The sequence below is a fragment of the Phalaenopsis equestris genome, unplaced genomic scaffold (genome assembly GCF_001263595.1).
Source record: "Phalaenopsis equestris unplaced genomic scaffold, ASM126359v1 Scaffold000026, whole genome shotgun sequence".
In the NCBI taxonomy this organism is placed as follows: Eukaryota; Viridiplantae; Streptophyta; class Magnoliopsida; order Asparagales; family Orchidaceae; genus Phalaenopsis; species Phalaenopsis equestris.
The window spans coordinates 44672-62413 of NW_018164468.1; the positions used below are offsets into that span (position 1 = coordinate 44672).

Below are 17742 nucleotides of genomic sequence, written 5' to 3' on the forward strand. Positions count from 1 at the left end.
TTGAAGTTATTAAAGTGTTCAACCACTGAGCTACCCTCCTCCATCTTAATATTCGATAACCTTCTCATCAAAAGGACTTTATTATAAGCTGAAGGCTTGTCATACATTATTTTTTAATGCTGCCATGAGATCAACAAATGTCTTCTTATTCACAATGTTGAAATTAACATAAGAGAAAAGTGGAAGTGGGATCAAACTTAGTGTTATTTGATCAAGAACTTCCAATTCTTTCAGAGTGATCAATTCCAACTTCTTAGTGATTTCTTCCAGTGAAAAATGAAGTGTTTTTTTTTTTATATAGCAAGCCTTCAATTTGCATTTTCTTCTGGGACAGCGCCTCTTATTTTTTGCCGCCCATTCTCAATCTATTCCGATAACCCGCAAGTCCCTCCACCCCAAAGAAATCCTCTCATCTCCATCTCTTATCTTCCAAAAGAAATGGCGTCCTCAATGAAACAAGAGAGAACTTACTCCATCCTCATTCTGTTTCTCTGTGTCATCCTCCTCCGTTGCCCTATAAGTTCGCTCCAAGACAGAGACGACTATGCTCCTCCCTTCTTTGTTAAGAACATCACATTCATCGGAAGCTTCCTACTCATGAACGAATCTAGGCAGCTCTCTACAATGGCAGCCGTCGTCTTCTTCCTCAGAGTTCCATTCCATGAAACGAAAGCAAACTCCACTGTTTCCTTCGGCACAGAACCAGTTCTTGCAGTGGAGTTTGCTCCTCTGTTTATTTCAAATTATATTTTAATGTTCAAGAATGGAGTTCTGGATACACCTGGTGTCATTCACCACAGAAGAAACAAATATCTGACCATCCGGCAGCTTCTTCACCATATAAATCGAATCAAGAAGCCTATCCTCTCTGCAAAATCCAATTTTGGTTTCTCAGCATCCACGCAGAATCGAAATGGCACCAATCTGGAAATAAAAGACTGGAGCTTTCAAATCATCAGTTCTGATACTTCTCAATTTGAGTTTTACGGGAACAAAGACATTGTTCTTGCGTCATATACACCTGTGCTTGCCGTGATTTCCTTGTTTTCAGCTTTCTGGTCTTATTTTAAGAAAATATTCAAAGACAAGGAAGATACTACTCCAAACCCATATCAGGATTCTTCCATCTCTAGCCTTTTAGTTCAATTTCGCAGGTTCACATACAGTGAACTAAGCTCTGCAACCAATTTTTTTCACCAATCAGAGCTGCTGGGAGAAGGAATAGTGGCTTCAGTCTACAGAGCTTCATTTCCTGGATCAATCAATACGTACGCAGTAAGAAGATTCAACACGAACTTCTCCAGTAAGAAATGCTATGAAACAGAGGTCAGAACAATCCATTCTCTTCGTCATCAAAACATACTAGAGCTCAGGGGATGGTGTAATGAAAACCCAAATGAACCATTGCTTGTATATGACTATATGCCCAACAGAAGCCTCTTTGATCTTCTTTCAACTGGCAAATTTCTCTTATGGCCACATAGATTCAATATTGTTGTAGGAATTGCTAAAGCTTTAGTGTATCTTCACCATGAATGTAATCCATCTGTGATTCACTCAGATATCAAAGAAGAAAAGGTTTTGCTGGATGCTGAATTGAATCCAAAATTAGCAGACTTTGGCCTGTCATTACGTTGCCAAAATAAATTACCATTTCAGCATAATGAATGGGCAACACCGAAAATTGATGTTTTTTTATTTGGTTCATTTGTGCTTGGGCTTTGCTGTAGGAGGACTGAGGGATACATGGATTTTATTGGAAAACTCAGGAAGCTGAAATTGGAAGACAGACTTGTTGAAGCTGCGGATGAGAACTTGGTTGGAAATTACAATGAGGAAGAGATGCTGAGGCTTCTAACAGTGGGTCTGGAGTGTATGGATGAAGAAATTGCTAAGAGGCCTTCAATGGCGGAGGTACTGAAAGTACTTTTAACTTGAGGGAGAGGTTGAAGATGACAGACATTGTCTCGTAATTGAAGTAAATGAATGAGGTCAAAGTGAACGCAGAACCTTCTCTGCTATTATATCGAGCGTTTCTCTTCCTCTGGTGCACTCCTGGTCTCGTGGCCGCATCTTTTTCCTGAAAATAAGCCGGAGGATGGATTAGGGTTAGGGATTAGGAAAAGGACTTTTATGATCAGAGTATTAGTTGTAATTTTACTTTTATGCCCTTCGTTATTCTTCCTTAATTGCCATTCCTTGAGTTTATATATACAAGACATGAAGTATTAAGTATGTGAGTGTAATAAGAAAAGTGTACGTATCTTTTTTAAGACTTCATTTCCATTTATCTTCTACTTTTATCTTCTTCAAGTTGATATCAGAGCCTCAGCCTCATCGCTCCAAATGGATTCAAATTCCATCACAACCGATCAAGAAAACCAACAAGCACCAATGTCTTACAACAAATTTAAAGAGATAAGTGTTCCAAACACTCTTAAATTCTTGATGAATCAAATTAGAAATATGACAGAAACTTGTCTAACTCGAGAAAACTATCCCATATGGAAAGACTAGATATCAAAATTGCTTAATGTAAATGAGTTTGACTCATTCTTGAATACCTAAACCTCCCCTCCTTCCAAAATTGTTGCAGATGATAATGAAATAGTGAAAGAAAATCAAGCTTATGCCACCTGACACATGTAGAAACATGGCTGCAACAATCGTTTCTACCATCTCACCATCAATTCTCTCCTACATACTCCATTTAAACACTACTCTTGAGATATGGAAAACTTTGGAAAAGAGGTTTCGGGCCTCTAAAAGATCTTGGGTTATTCAATTAAGAAATGAACTACACAACCTTACTTTGAGATCAAGCACCATGACACAGTCCCCCATTACACAAATCAAATAAGGTTTTCTACCAACTCCATTCAGTGAGCTTTGCCTCCAACAACTATTACTTGTTCCTAATCTATCCCATAGTCTACTCTATGTTAAATAACTCATTGTTGATAACCATTGCACACTTGCCTTTGATGTTGCTGGTTTCAAGATATTACCTTACGAGTGTATTATAAGGTTTATTTCTCTGGGGTCCCATTCCTACAAAGGCAAGCTTTCATAGTTAATTACATCTTTAGAGCTGTGAGCCCTAAAGAAAGCCTCTCAATTTATATGACAAGTTAGGTTACCAAAGATCGAACTTTCATGATCGGAAGGGGAGTCTATTTGAGAGTATTTAGGCTTTTAGTGACATTTCATGGGAAAGGCTCGAGATGTAGAAATAGATTTAAAAGATTTGATGAATTGGAATTGACTAGGTGAAGTCAGAAGATAGATTAGGGATGTTGGATTTGACTGACAAGAGTGATTAGGAACACTAAGCTAAGGATAGAGATAGTCAGGAAAAAAAATTTTGATAGAAAATAAAATCTTAGAATTTATAAGAAATTTTATCAGCTAACTAACCAAAATTTTGGGAATAACATTTCTGGTCAAATGCATGTGGCTTTCTGTCATGCCGGGATTGTTGGTATCCGTCAGCCATGACAAGCTTCATAACCAAAAATCTCCCTTAAATGCCAGAGCATGGATGATTCATAGTTTCAAAATTGTCTAAAATACTTTTGTTAGTAACCATTGGTTACTTCATTTTAAGGTATTCACTCTAGTCTCAAAGGATAGGTTTGTTATTTCCCATGTCCTAGTCCTTAGCACTTACCAGATAATTAAACTAACCTACGCTTCTAGGCTCAAAATAACCTAGGGAAAGTTTGTGGCCCATGGTTTGGTGTTTAAGTTAGCTAGCCTAGAGTTTTTATCAAATCTACTTAGGTTTTGTTCTTGTTCTTTATTTTGGTGTGTTTTAGTTGTTTATTTGAAGTTCAATATTTAAATTAACATCTTGTTGGGTTCCTAGATTTTCCATTTATGTTTGAGAAATTAGAGTTTTTTTAAAGTTTTGTATTTTGTTTTTGTTTGAAGTTTAATTTTCTTGTGTTTGAGGAGAAAACTGAGAAGTTACGATCTTTTTTTTTATTTTTTGTATTTATTTATTTATTTAACATAAAATAACATATGAACTTTTTAACATGAAGTAAAATATGAGTTTTTGAATATGAAGTAACACATGAAATGAAACATGAGCATGAAACGACATATTAAATATGAAATAACATATGGGTTAACACATACAAAGTAACACTTAGCCTTGGATTAGACTTGGGCTAGGGTCAAGCTGAGTTGAGCTAAGTTTTCAACTTAAGTTAGCTCAGGATTGAGCTAAGACGGTGTATAAGTTGGGTGGCTTGAGCCTAGGCTGAACCTAAGCTAGCTCGAGTTAAGATGGATATTGTTAGATTTTGTCCCAGGTTAAGCTTGGTTGACCCATTTTGAGTTAAATTTGATTTAGGTTTGATTTGGGCTAAGTTGGGTTGACCCGAGTTATGTTAGGTTTGGTTTGGGTTTGACCTGGATTAAGCTTGGTTGACCCAGGTTAACTAAGGTTTGAATTGGTTTTGACCTGGATTGAGCTGGTTGACCCGGGTTGGGTTGGGTTTAGGCTAGACCTAGGTTGGGTTAGGTTTATGGTTTGAGTTAGGTTTGGGCTAGACCTAGTTTAGGTTAGGTTTGGGCCAGACCTTGGATGGGTTTGGTCTAGGGTTTGGGTTAGGTTTGTTTATGTGAGTTTGGATTAGGCTGGGTTTAGGTAGACCCAAGTCGAGCCCAAAGCCAAGCCTAATCCAAGGCCTTTGAGTTGATTAACCTAGCTTTTAGACTTTTAAATAAAAATTCTTAAATTAAGGAAAGAAGGACAATACCGAGAGGAGAGGAGACTTGTCGAAGAGTTGCTTCCCTTCTTCTTCTCCCTCTGCATTTCTTCTTCCTCTGCTAGTAGTGCCCAAATCGTCACATTCCTTATGTTGGAGACACCTTTTATAGGTTTGGAAGGCAGTGGCAGGACCCTTTGAAGTCGTCTGATGAGGCGGAGGGCTGACGACGGAGATCAACCCAACGATTAGAGAGCCACAGAATGCTACCAGTGAAAGGGTACGACGATTCGTAACCAAATCCAGAGATAAACTCCATGGATCACTGACTCAGCTTGCCTGGGAGTGGTCACACCCATGGCTGGAGTGACCAAGTCGAGGTACTTTGGGGCATGGTCACACCCAGGCCTAGTGTGGCCATGTCAGACAAAAAATGGGCAGGGTTCCCTTTTAGCCAATTTCATAGTGTCAGACCATGAGGTGATGTCCGTGCAAGTCCTTTGTGACCAAAAAAAAGTGGTCAAAAACTATTATATTCAAATTATTGTGAATTTTTTATGTTTTTAAAATATCTTATAATTTTTTTACGTAGGGACAAAATTTCCAGTAATTGAATGATATTCATCAAGAGCGCATTCAGATGACTAAAAAATAATAACTTCTTTTAAATGTGAATGGTGAAAACCTTAAATTTGACACTAGATCAAAAAATTTAAATGAAAATCAAACTGTAATTAATTGAATAAAAAATTATAAAAACTTCAATAAAAACATCAATCAAATCAAATCTTCGGGTTTGGTGTAATTTCTCCTCAGGTTTCCTTCACCTTAAATTAGCTCTCAGCTTTGATGTGTGTCTTAATATATATATATAATGACTTTTTGTTAGAAGAGTAAAAAAGTAAACATGTGATCATGTTTAGGTTGGCACTTTAGTAAACAAATAATAAGCTTTGTCTCTCTCTCTCTCTCTCTCTCTCTCTCTCTCTCTCTCTCTCTATATATATATATATATATATATATATATTGAAAGCCCGAGGGCAAGTACATTAATTAAAGAGAGGTACAAGGGGTTTAGTGAGTGGGTACAAAGATACACTCACAAGGTATACAACTCACTCAAAAAGTATACAACTCTCTCTCTCTCTCTCTCTCTCTCTATATATATATATATACATACATACATATATATAAAGAGAGGTACAAGGGGTTTAGTGAGTGGGTACAAGGATCCACTCACAAGGTATACAACTCACTCAAAAAGTATACAACTCTCTCTCTCTCTCTCTCTCTCTCTCTCTCTCTTCATCATTGATGCTTGGTAGGAAGCCAAACACTGTTGTTTATTAACTTCTTGAGAGGGAAGCAACTGAAGTAAAACAAATCTGCCTTCTTCACATATATTTGCTACAATTGAATCTTAACCTTTCTGCAAGTCTTCATCTTCATCAAATTTTGAATTTTCTTAAATCCCACTCAAAAACTTCTCTTAAAAAACAATTATTCCAAAAAATTTCTAGTAGTTAACAGAATCATCATTTATAGTCTCATCTAATAATTTCTCGAAGGGAGAACAAAAAGGTTCAAAACTTTCAGCAAATTTGGTGAAATTCCAACCAACATAAGTAGTAAAGACTGAAAAAATACCAAACAATTATTTAAAAAGAAAGGCCTGTCTTCTGCTTAAGGACTGCAAAGGCCATTACTTCTCTCAACTGCCAGAAGTCAGGGATTCCTTGGAGTAGCATTAAAGCCTTTTGTTCTACATCTCTCATCTTCACACACAACCAAACTTTGGTGAAAAATTCTTTCAAAATCTCACATTTCTTTTTCATGAGCTCATGTTTGCTCTTCTCCTCCATGAGATAGATAGATGATTTCTGAATGATCAAAGCTAGAGATGAGCTCAGCCACTCATAGCTCCTCCCTCTTTCTCATCTTTCTCCTCTTGATTAGCTTTCAGCTTCTTGCTTCTGCAAATGGTGATGCGGAAGCTGAGATTGAGAAGGTCTCAGGGAAAGACAAAGTGGAGGGAAGTCAAAAGTCAGCCAAAATTGTCAGATAAGAAGACAAAAAATACACTTTTGATCATCCTCTTCCTCACAAAAATAAGAACGCATAAAATATCCAAAATAATACATTGAGCAATCCATTAAGTATTGCCCTGCATCATTTCCTTTATTCTGAACGTCCAAATTTTCATGAAGATGATGCTCCTCCAACAGAATATATCAGAAAATTGTCTGGCAGTCAAAATTTATTCAAAAAATGTAATTTTGACCTACCCACTTTCTCTCATAAAATGTACCAACATAGATAGTCAGACATGTATGTTGAAAATTTATGTTAGAAGCAAGGGGGAGGGAATACGAATCCTACGGCTTTCGCGATGCCAACGTGCGCGCAAGCGGTCAAGGGGACGGTGGGGATGAGACCTGGAGTTGGAGGGAGAGGCCTCAGGTCAATATTCTCTAGGGTTATGTGGTCGCAGGGAACTAGGGAGCTGCAGACTAGGCTGATGGCAACATCAGTAGCTGAAGTTCCTCTTATGTTTTGGAACCTCACGTTGTCTATCTTCACCCTTGAAGCTGGCTGCATGAAATGTAGGTTACATGATATATAAATTAATTCATGAAGCTGTAAACATTATAAATGAGTATAATTAGTACATAATGAAAAACCTAATCATTGCTTTGAATACATGCACAAAGGGCAACAATAAAAGGAGAAACATGCAGGTTTCCTTGTTAGTCCTTAAGGTTTATAAATTAATTACAAATGAAGAGCCTATAGTGCCTATGCATAATAAAATCAAATAAAATGTGAATCACAAAATCAAATAAAAGGAGTATGGATTCAACAATTATGTTTGTAAGTATAAAATTTGTTAGCATGAATGTCAAAGAAATCCAACAGTCAGTGGAGAAGATGATGTGGGGAGCTTGAACCACAAGGGGTAGTTCGAGAGTCGTCATTTACCTGCCCGACTCCTACTGGAAATATAGGAGAGCTTTGAATTAGCGTCGGAAATTTAAGATGCATATTTTGCGTCGGATTTTTCAACTGATTTGAGGTTAAAAATGTTTATTCTATTTGCATCAGAATCTGTGTCAGGTTTACGTCATAACATTCGACACAAACAACTACAAAATAAACATTATTGTTGTGACCCTGTTTGCGTGGGATTTGCATCAAATAAATCGATGCAAAAGCCTTACTAAAAAGAACCAAAAAATCTGATGCAAAGAAGACGATAAATTCGATGCAATAGACCTTAAAAAGCTATTCCGCGCCTTCCAATTCATTTTCTTCCTCGCGCACCACGTCTTCCATCTCCTCTCATCCCTCCCGTGACACTGAAATTGCTAGCAACTCCTCTCATCCTTCTCCCCGTCGCCGAACGCCGAACCTCACTATCGTCGGTTGCTGTACCTCCCTCTCGCCACTAAAACCTCGTTGCGACTCTAGCCCTTCGCCGCATGTGAGATGATTGAGAAAGCTAACTTCACTCCACTTTTTCTTTTTAAAAATTGTGGTATGCATATAACATTTGAGGTTTAGGTGTTAGGAATGTATATGTATTAGATTTAGGTGGTATGCATGTAACATTTGAAGTTTAGGTGTTAAGAATGTATATACATAAGATCAGGTGTTGGATATGTGTATATATATGCATATGTAATGAGTGGTATGCATTACAATCTTACTATTTATATACATAAGCATTAAGTGTTAGCTTTGTATCAAAACAGGATTGTGTGAGATTTGAGTTGGTTTTGAGGTTGGCATGAACTATGATTGATTCATTGAGTGTTTTTTGCTTGAGTCATTTAATCTTGGATTTAATTAGTTTTGTTAATAATTTACATTTGAAATATATTTATGTATAATTTAAGTTTAGCTTAAGATTAGGTTTAGATTAATGTAGATTTAGAATTAGTTTTAAGTTGAATGTTGTTTAATTAGGATTTGATTTTAAGTAGTTTTTTTTAGTTTATGTTATTTTAGCGTAAATTCATTTATGGGTTTTAAATTAAGTTTGTCGAATTTTAAATTATTTAGTTTTGCTTGAGTTTATGCTTGGGATTGAATATACTAATGGGATTGTTTGGTTAGTGTTTAGATGATTTTATGTGGTTAATCTAAGTTTATTAAAGTTTTAACACTATTTCTTGTCATTTTAAGTTTAGGTTATGTTAATGTAAATTGTAAGAGTGAGTTGAAAGGAAAGGTCAAGCTTGAAAGGTTAGAACTCTAGGCTTTTTGAGTTACCCAATGCTTATGTAGAATCAAGTATTGATGGGGATGTTATTAGTAAAATTCAGGACAGATGGTTGAAGTGAAGGAATACATAAGACCTATACTTGAAAATAAAATTTATCAGACGGCGGTGAGGCCTCCAATGCTTTATGACGTGAAATGTTAGCCTATAAAAAAAAAGCATAAATGTAACTTAATTTAAACTTATGTTAAGGTGGATGAATGGCTTTACATTAAGAGACAAATTTTGAAATGAATATATCCATGAAATGAATGGAGTAGCTCCAATGACATACAAGATCAGAGAGTGTCGCCTTTGATTTGTTTCGTCACATCAAACATTGACTTACTAATTACCCAACTAGGAGAGTAGATGTTTCAAATTTGACATATTTTAAGAAAGGTAGAGATAATCCTAAAAGGATTTGTGCATGTTGCATTAAAATGATCTTAATATAGTAGAATAATGAAATTTTGACAAACTTAAATTTTCATATTTATATCACCCAAGCTTTTCATTTTTATTTTGTGCATCTAGGTTGTAGATGAATATTCATAATTTGAGAGTTTGAATGTATAACAGATTATATCAGAAATGAAAATGACTCACATATGAGTTCTTGAACAGTGTTGATGAATTTGTGCAGGGGCATCACAACTACCAATTTATCGTTCGAAGGGTACATTTTGGTGTCCTTGTGCAAAGCACAAAAATCAAGTGTTCTTACCAATCGAGGAAGTTAAGTTTGATCTTTACCGTAGAGGATTCAAGCCAATTTATTTATACTGGACTACATTTGGTAAGCAGGAACTAGAAGTTCAGTTTGAACAAGGAGGTGCTTCGACAAGTTATGCATCTCTTGCAGAGGAATTGATCCTAACATATATGAAGAAATGGTTCATGATGCTCAAAGAGCTCAATTTGTTGAGATAGTTCAACACGAATCTGAAACACCAAACATTAACAAATAACAATGATTATATGACTTATTGAACGCTGCATAACAATCTTAAAGGGATGGTTCCATGACACATACAATGTTATAAGTGGTGTAAAGATTGTTGACCATTAAATCTGATTTTAACATGCCCAGAGAAACATTCAATCAGGTAACAACATTAGTAAAAGAGAAGAAATGCAAAAAATTTAGTACCAAATGACTTGTACACAACAAAAATGTTGGTTTCAAAGTTAGGGTTATAATGTCAGAAGATCAATTAATGTTGTGTTAATGGTTGCATGATATATTGCAGGGCTGAAATAGTTGAGAAAAACTACCATTTTTTTGGTGCAGATAAATTCAAATAAAGGGGGTGAAAGAGTAAAAATCAGAAGAAAAAAAATTCCATACAAGAGTCTCTTTTATTTTTTGCTCATACCCCGAGTTCAAAGATCGTTCGCTTCCATACATATAGAGCCTCACATGACTTGGCACAGTACTGAATCCGTTGCTGCTAACTTGATGAGTCATCTGTCATATGGTGAAGCCTAGAAAAATTTTAATTGTACTTACCCAAACTTTGCAGCTGAAGCACACAATGTTAGACTTGAGTTATGTGCAACTGGCTTCACCCCGTACAGTTAGGCTGCAACTCTGTAATCTTGTTGGTCAGTGATCATTACGTCATATAATTTGCCCCCAGATATATGCATGACCGTCGTTCTTATTTTTTACGGTTATTATACCAGGTCCACATAGCTCAAAGGGACAAATTGGTGTCTACTCACAATATTTGATTGAAGAGATGCACATGTTATGGGAGACAGGTGTGCTTACCTATGACATTGTTATGAAATGGAATTTTCAACAAAGAGTGACTCTTATATGGAAAATTAGGGATTTCCCATCCTATAGAATGCTAGTTGGTTGAAGCACATCTAGGAAATTGGATTGTCCTTACTGCATGGATATGTTGAAGGCATTTACTTTGAAACAAGATAGGAAAAGTGGTTGGTTCAACTCCTGAAGATTTCTTCACCGAAATCACCCATTTAGAAGAAACAGAGATTCATTCTTAAAAAACAAGGTTAAGAGATCAAGTCCACCCCCAAGGTTACTAGAGTTGAAATATTGCAGATGATCAGTGAAATACCAAAGATCACTGAGAGACCATAATTAGCTTCAACTTGTCTTCGTGATTTCAGTGTCATGTACAATTGGACTAGTGCAATATATTATGAGATCTTCGGTACTGAAATATTAATACGATTAGACATTACTCAGTTTTCTACACATTAAGAAGAATTTTTTTGGTATCATCTTCAACACTCGGATGGATATCAAGGGTAAGCTAAAAGATAATGCAAGAGCTAGAATTGGTATGAAAGAGTCTTGCAAATGAAGGACATTAGAGCTTCAAGAGATAAATGGAGGAAAATTAATAAAGTCCAAAGCTGCATTTTTTTCTTACACCAGATCAAATAGGACAATTTTTAAGTGGGTGAATTCTCTGAAGTTTCTCCAAAGCTGCATTTTTTCTTACACCAGATCAAATAGGACAGTTTTTAAGTGGGTGAATTCTCTGAAGTTTTCTTTTGGATATGTTTCAAATTTGAGCCGCTATTTTGACTTGGGAACAAGTAAGATATTTGGCATGAAGAGTCATGAATACCATGTATTTATACAGTGCTTATTACCTATTGCATTTCATGTGCTGTCAAAGCAGGTGCTTGATCCCTTTAGAGAGTCGTGTGCAAGGACACTGATTGTTGACTTATTGAGACATCTTGATGTGAGTATTCCAACATGGACATGGATGATGAGTTTTTGATATGCAAGAAGTTCAAAACATAAGTTTCAACATGGTTTAGATTACACATATGTATAAGGAACACTTCTAATCACATGTGTGTAATATGATCATCACATTTAAAGTTTCACTAATTGTACCTCTCTATTTGCTATAGGTTCACAATACAACCAACAAAATCATGGATCAGAGATTATTAGATCTTGCCTATGAGCCTAATCATAGTGTTACTACATAAGCATAATTTGAGGTAAATTTTGGGTTCATCTTTGACAACAAGTTGTTCTAACCATCATTTGGCACCTGCTCCAGCATCCGATGTTGCCCCGTCTCTTATTATGCCTGTTGTGTTCGCATCTACTTCCCCACTTGTTGCTGGAACACCTCTTGAGCCTGGCCCATCAACTCCCACCCCCTCTGAGGGTATAGTTACTACTAGAGGGAGACTCATAAGGTATTTTTAACATTGTACTATGTTTATTCTTCATACTATATATATTGTTTGTAACAAATTTGTTTCTTAAGTAGATACATTCCTCACAAGCCTCTTATCACCTACATCACAGAGATTATCAGAAGCTAGTACGATGAGCTTTAGATGCATAGAAGCAGATACATGTAACCACTCGAGGCTTGTGGTTTAAAGTGTTTGAGGTACGATCATATAATTTGAATCAAATTTGAAATTTTGATTTTTTTTTAATAACACATTGGTTACTTTTTACATTACAATGGTCTGTCACTTGGCTCCCAGAGCACCATCAGCAGATCCATCGAACCTTCGAGATTTGTGGCAGTTATTGCCTTGCCAACATGTTCAAGACAGCTCACTAGAGGGGCGAGAGGTCTGCCTGGATTGGTGAGAGGCTCTAGGGTCAATTGACCACAACTTGGACCTCTCTTCAATATGAGAGGAAGAGGCAGATGAAACAAGCAAACTGGGCAATGAAAACGGCCGAGGGAACAATACTCCATATTTATGGATCGGTCCAACATACGGAGCACGATAGAAATCTGTTAAGATTTTTTGACATATTTAAACATTAATTCAATTTTTTGAGTAAATTTTTAGTGTTAACCATTTTTGTATCCTAAACAGGCTAGGGAGTTGAGTTGTGCTCCCTTTGTTAGGAAGTTGCATATTCAAACTCATCGGCACTCAGAAACTATGCAGTGGATCTCAAAGCATTCCCAGTGGGTTTTTGTACATTAAAACCCTTAATTTAAAAGTTTATTTTGACTCTAATTGTTTGAAGTGTCAATTAAACATTGGTTTTCATTTTGTAGGAGTTAGAGCAGCTATGGGAGAGGTACTTGGCCACTCAAGCCCAGACTTCTGCCAACAGCAGTGGTAGTCAGTCCACAACTGTGCAGTTTGAGTGAGAATCTTGGGCCCGAGCGGCAGGGAGGAAGAAGAGGAGGATTTATGGCCTTCGAATGAAGGGTGCATCCTTCGAGGCCGAGCTCTACCATGGTCTAGTTCTTAGTTCTCGAGCTCCTCACAACCAAACCAAAAGGCTCTTGCCAGGCAGGTTGTTGTAATGAAGGAAAAGATCCACCAATTCCACGAGCAGATACTAGAAGGCCAACAAAAAATCGAGGACTCTATAGGGCACATAACAGAGACCTTAGCAGATGGCTGGGGCAAGCAATCAATGACATCCTTGCAGGAGGAGGAGGAGGAGGATGGAGTGTGTGTGTGTCTATATATATATATATATATATCATTATGTTGAACATTTGTTGTGGAATTTTTTGGATTAACTTTACTATTCTTATTCGAGATGATTTGTAACAGTATATTCCTATTATCAATAATATTGTTTAGAAATTTGGTCTCTAATATGACTATGGTTAATGTGATATGTGATGTGGAATTTATTTTTATACAAGCTGTGGAAACATAATTGATATTCTAAATTATTTTTTGCGTTGAATTTGTGTCTGTTCAGAAGCAAAATCACGACCACAAATCCGACGCTACATCAATAAAAATATTTCGTCATTCTAGAATATCTTTTGATAAAATTGACATGGCAATCAGCTATAATATTCAACATCAGATATTTTTAGACACAAATTTAAGCACACCTTTCAAATAAATAAATTTGACACTAATACGATGTAACAACCGACGTAAATTATTTGTGTCAGAAAATTTGAACATAAATTGGAGAAGAAAAACATTACTAGCCCTCGAATTAACGGTGGAAAAAATTAGACATAGATCAGACGCAAATACGGTAATATTCCTTAAATATCATTGGATTTGCATCTGATCAAGCCGACATAAATATGCTTAATTTTTGTAGTGTGGTCGGGAGATCAAAATCCATGATGAAAGTCAACAAATCCTCCCAAAGGGACACTAGGATGGGCCTTGCACAAAAAATCCGACAAAACTCCTTTAAGCCGGGCGGATGTTAAGAGCCGTATGGATCTTAGAAGAAGGGACACTAGGATGGACCTTGCACAAAAAATCCGACAAAACTCCTCCTTTAGGCCGGGCGGATGTTAAGAGCCGTATGGATCTTAGAAAAGTGGCTAACATCTCTCAGTCAATCCGTTGGCCATGATCGATGGGATCATAAGCTGACCAGATGTCAATTCAGGTCCCTGATCTTATAACAATATATTGCCCAAAATATCCCCTACTATACCAACTTTAGGGGTACAAATGTAATCTTCTCATCCCCATTTCTATAAATAGAGGATCATTTCATGAATAAAGTTTACACAATTTTACTATTCATTATTGTGCTTTCTCTGCCCTTTTCCTTCCCATTGTTCTCTATTTCTTAGGTGCGTCTCTCAAACAATTTTAGATTCAACATTCTAAAAGGTGAGGTGAGCTTGAATTCATGTCATAAGAAGAAGCCCAAAACCAACATCAACAAGAGGAAAATTTACAAAGGTACATATCCAAAATAGAATGTACTAGAGACTTTATGGAAAGTTCATGTAGTGGGAGAACCCAGAAAGTGAACCTAGTGCTGGGTCAAATCGCGAAGGTTATGAGGGTTGTTTATGCCGATGCACAACTACAAAAGGTTGATCCATGGCATGGAGAGGGTCAAAGATTGGCAATACTAGGATAGTGCCAAATCCACACAAGTGAAGCGGTAGCATTTTGGGGGCACCAAGGCCCTAGGCCAACTAGAGAACACCTTCTCTATCTAGATCTCAGGGGCGGAGCCCCCCGAGAAGTTCATGCTCTTGATCTTGGAGGCCAATAAGAGTTGGTGGATCCTAACAACCACATCTTCTCATTCGGGTCAGCAATGTTCCTACTTAAGGACTTAGAATCATTCAAATGTTGTATGTTATTCACCACCTTCAAATCATCGACCATGAGGTGGTTCAACTTGCTTCTGACCAGAAGCATCAACACCTTTTTGAACTTTAGGAGAATTTTCTTAGCACAATTTGCAAGCACATGAAGAACCAAGAAATTTGCGCAGTCCTTATGGTAGCTTAAATAAGTATCTAAGGAGAGCTTGCATTTGTACATTCTACAATTATAAAAGGAGATGCTAATGGTGAAAGATCTATGCTCTGACATGGCACAGACTGTACTGAAGCAGGATGTAAGGTCCGAGAGGTTTTGTAAGGACCTCAGTTTGCATGAGCCCTAGGATTTGACCAAGTTGTTATAAATGGCCAATGAGCACATCATCACTAAGGTGAAAATCCCCTAACCAAAACTGATAGACAGTCAAACCCATGAGAGAATCCCACAGAGTAATGGGGGGGTAACTAAAAGAGAACCCCAGGCTACCCATTCTACTGTCATACGAAGATAACCAACCCACTCGTGACAATAGGGGGTCTGATCAAAGTAACAATTAGGGAGGTCAGGAAAGGAGTCGTGACTAGCTACCAACTTAGTACTATGAAAGACAAGTTCAACACTATGAATGATCATTTGATGAATATGTGGGCCCTTGGGCCACTCTGTTGAGGGTGTCGATGACAGAAATTGTGGATGCCATCCAAAGCAAGGAACGCTTCAAGTAAGCACCACAGACAAGAGCAAGAGGGTTTCTCCGGAACACGAGGAAGTACTGCAAATACTATCGGGGTTATGGCCATGATACGGAAAAATTTTGACATCTCCAGAACCTGATTGAGCAATTGATCAAGGCTAAAAAAAATCAATGAATTTGTGGTCTCAGAGACTCAGCCAGGGATGACAAGTGAATAATAAATCAAGAGTAGTTAATTCTTGAATAAGCTCAAATTTTCATCGGTGGATGGCGTGTAATTTGATGATCCCTCCCTTATCATTAAGTGTAATGATAGCCATTTAAAGTTTCCTTCTAATTTTGTAGTGAGTATAAGACATAAAATATAAAATTTCATGAGAAAATTAATAAATATGATATAATTTTTCAACCTCAATAAATTCATTTTCTTGTAAAATAAAATTCATATTTTACATGTAATTCTAGACTATTTATTAATGTAAGAGTCATGGCTTTCTAATAAGGACTTTTCTTTATCATTTTGACTTGACGCTAGTTGAGATCATTACCTTCACTAAAATTAGTTCGGTCACACCTTACTTGAGCAAATAAGTATAAATTTTATAACATGTTTTTTTTTTTAAATTAATTTATGTCAAAAATATCTAATATTTTTATTTTGAAGTTTTGTGAACTTTGAATAAGAAGTTGATAGTTAAATAGTTAACCTATAGATTAGACTCCCACCATTTTTTTATCACATTATAATTTTTGTTAAATTGCATTTTATGATCATTAGTGATTTAAGAATTTATATGCTTTTGAGAATTTTTCATATTTTCATTTTATAGTTTGATTTTTTATTACATGCATTGAGTTGAATAAACTATCAAATTCTAATGGTTGGGTTCTCTAAATGTGACATGAATTATTAAGTTCAAATTTCATGATTGAGAATTTGATAAGTTTAGCTATCTAAAATGTTTAATTTGCTTTAAATGACATTTAAATGGTGGTGTGCACATTAATTGGAAGTGGTTGCCAAGAGTACTTATTTTCATCTATATATTACTACCATAATTTAAATAAGAAATGCATTAAAAGGAGTAAAAGTTATATACTTAGGGTATGAAAGTGATTTCATCCTCATTTAAATGAAATAAGTCAACACACTTCTTTGTTATAGTTAAGGTGAAAGATTCTTTATTCACTTTATTGTTGTTGTGAGTGTTGCTTGTAAAGTAGGCTTGATTTCTCATTTGAATTGTCAGAGACATCACATGAGCTATTCTATTGATTGCAAGGACTTCTCAATGACTTGTAAGAGTTTAGAGTTGCATGGCATCAAAACTAAAGTTGAGGTTGTGTGGCTTTACTCTTCTAAATTGGCATGATCATTAGTGATTTTAAATAATTTTTTAAAAATACTACTTATCATATATATATTTATATATAATATATAATATATAATTGATTAGTAGTATTTCGAGCCAAAACAAGTCGAACACGAATGAACAAATATTTGTTCGTATTGTTCGTGGTATTCGTGTTCGGCTTGTTAACATAGCGAATGAGTCGAACACGGGCTGTTCGCGAACAACGAGCCGTTTTGACAGCCCTAATGCCTCCTAGTATAGCTAAAAATGTAAGCAGCAAAATGGCACTTCTCAGTGCATAAGAAGTTGTTTTACTGAGAAAATTAAAACATATGCACACTTCACTGTATGATTCCATTCACAAACTCAATGACAACCTGAAAAACAAAAACCTGATTAACATAAAGTTTTCATTATTCAATTGATTGGTTATTCCTTCAAACGAAACAAATAAATTAGATATTCACACCTTTTCTCCTCAACCAAACAAATGGCTGAAAACTAATGCTAAAAAGATTTATAATTAATTAAAAGTATTAATGAAGAAAATAGAATTAAAATTATTAATTTAGAGTCAAATGATTTTTAAATCTTGCCCAAATCCTTAACATCTTATGGCTAAGTGATTAGGGTTGTCAAAACGACTCTTTGTTTGTGAACGGCTCGTGTTCG

At 36.1% G+C, this 17742-nt stretch overlaps 2 protein-coding genes across 2 annotated transcripts in view; one reads left to right on the forward strand and one right to left on the reverse strand.

Annotated features, from left to right (window-relative positions):
* The first annotated feature begins 438 nt into the window (after positions 1 to 438).
* On the forward strand, positions 439 to 1938 carry LOC110018610 (probable L-type lectin-domain containing receptor kinase S.7). Its single transcript, XM_020715972.1, has one exon. It carries the CDS (start codon positions 439 to 441, stop codon positions 1936 to 1938), a length of 1500 nt encoding a protein of 499 aa, XP_020571631.1.
* A 15473-nt stretch (positions 1939 to 17411) lies between these two features.
* The window catches only part of LOC110018611 (exopolygalacturonase-like), a 2421-nt gene continuing 2090 nt past the window's right edge, over positions 17412 to 17742 (reverse strand). Inside the window, exon 3 of the mRNA XM_020715974.1 lies at positions 17412 to 17447. Coding sequence (XP_020571633.1) covers positions 17412 to 17447 — 36 coding nt within the window. The remainder of the gene's footprint in view (positions 17448 to 17742) is intronic.

Excerpts from the sequence above, each read along its gene's own strand:
- LOC110018610 (XM_020715972.1), top strand. The coding sequence starts at position 439 with ATGGCGTCCTCAATGAAACAAGAGAGAACTTACTCCATCCTCATTCTG.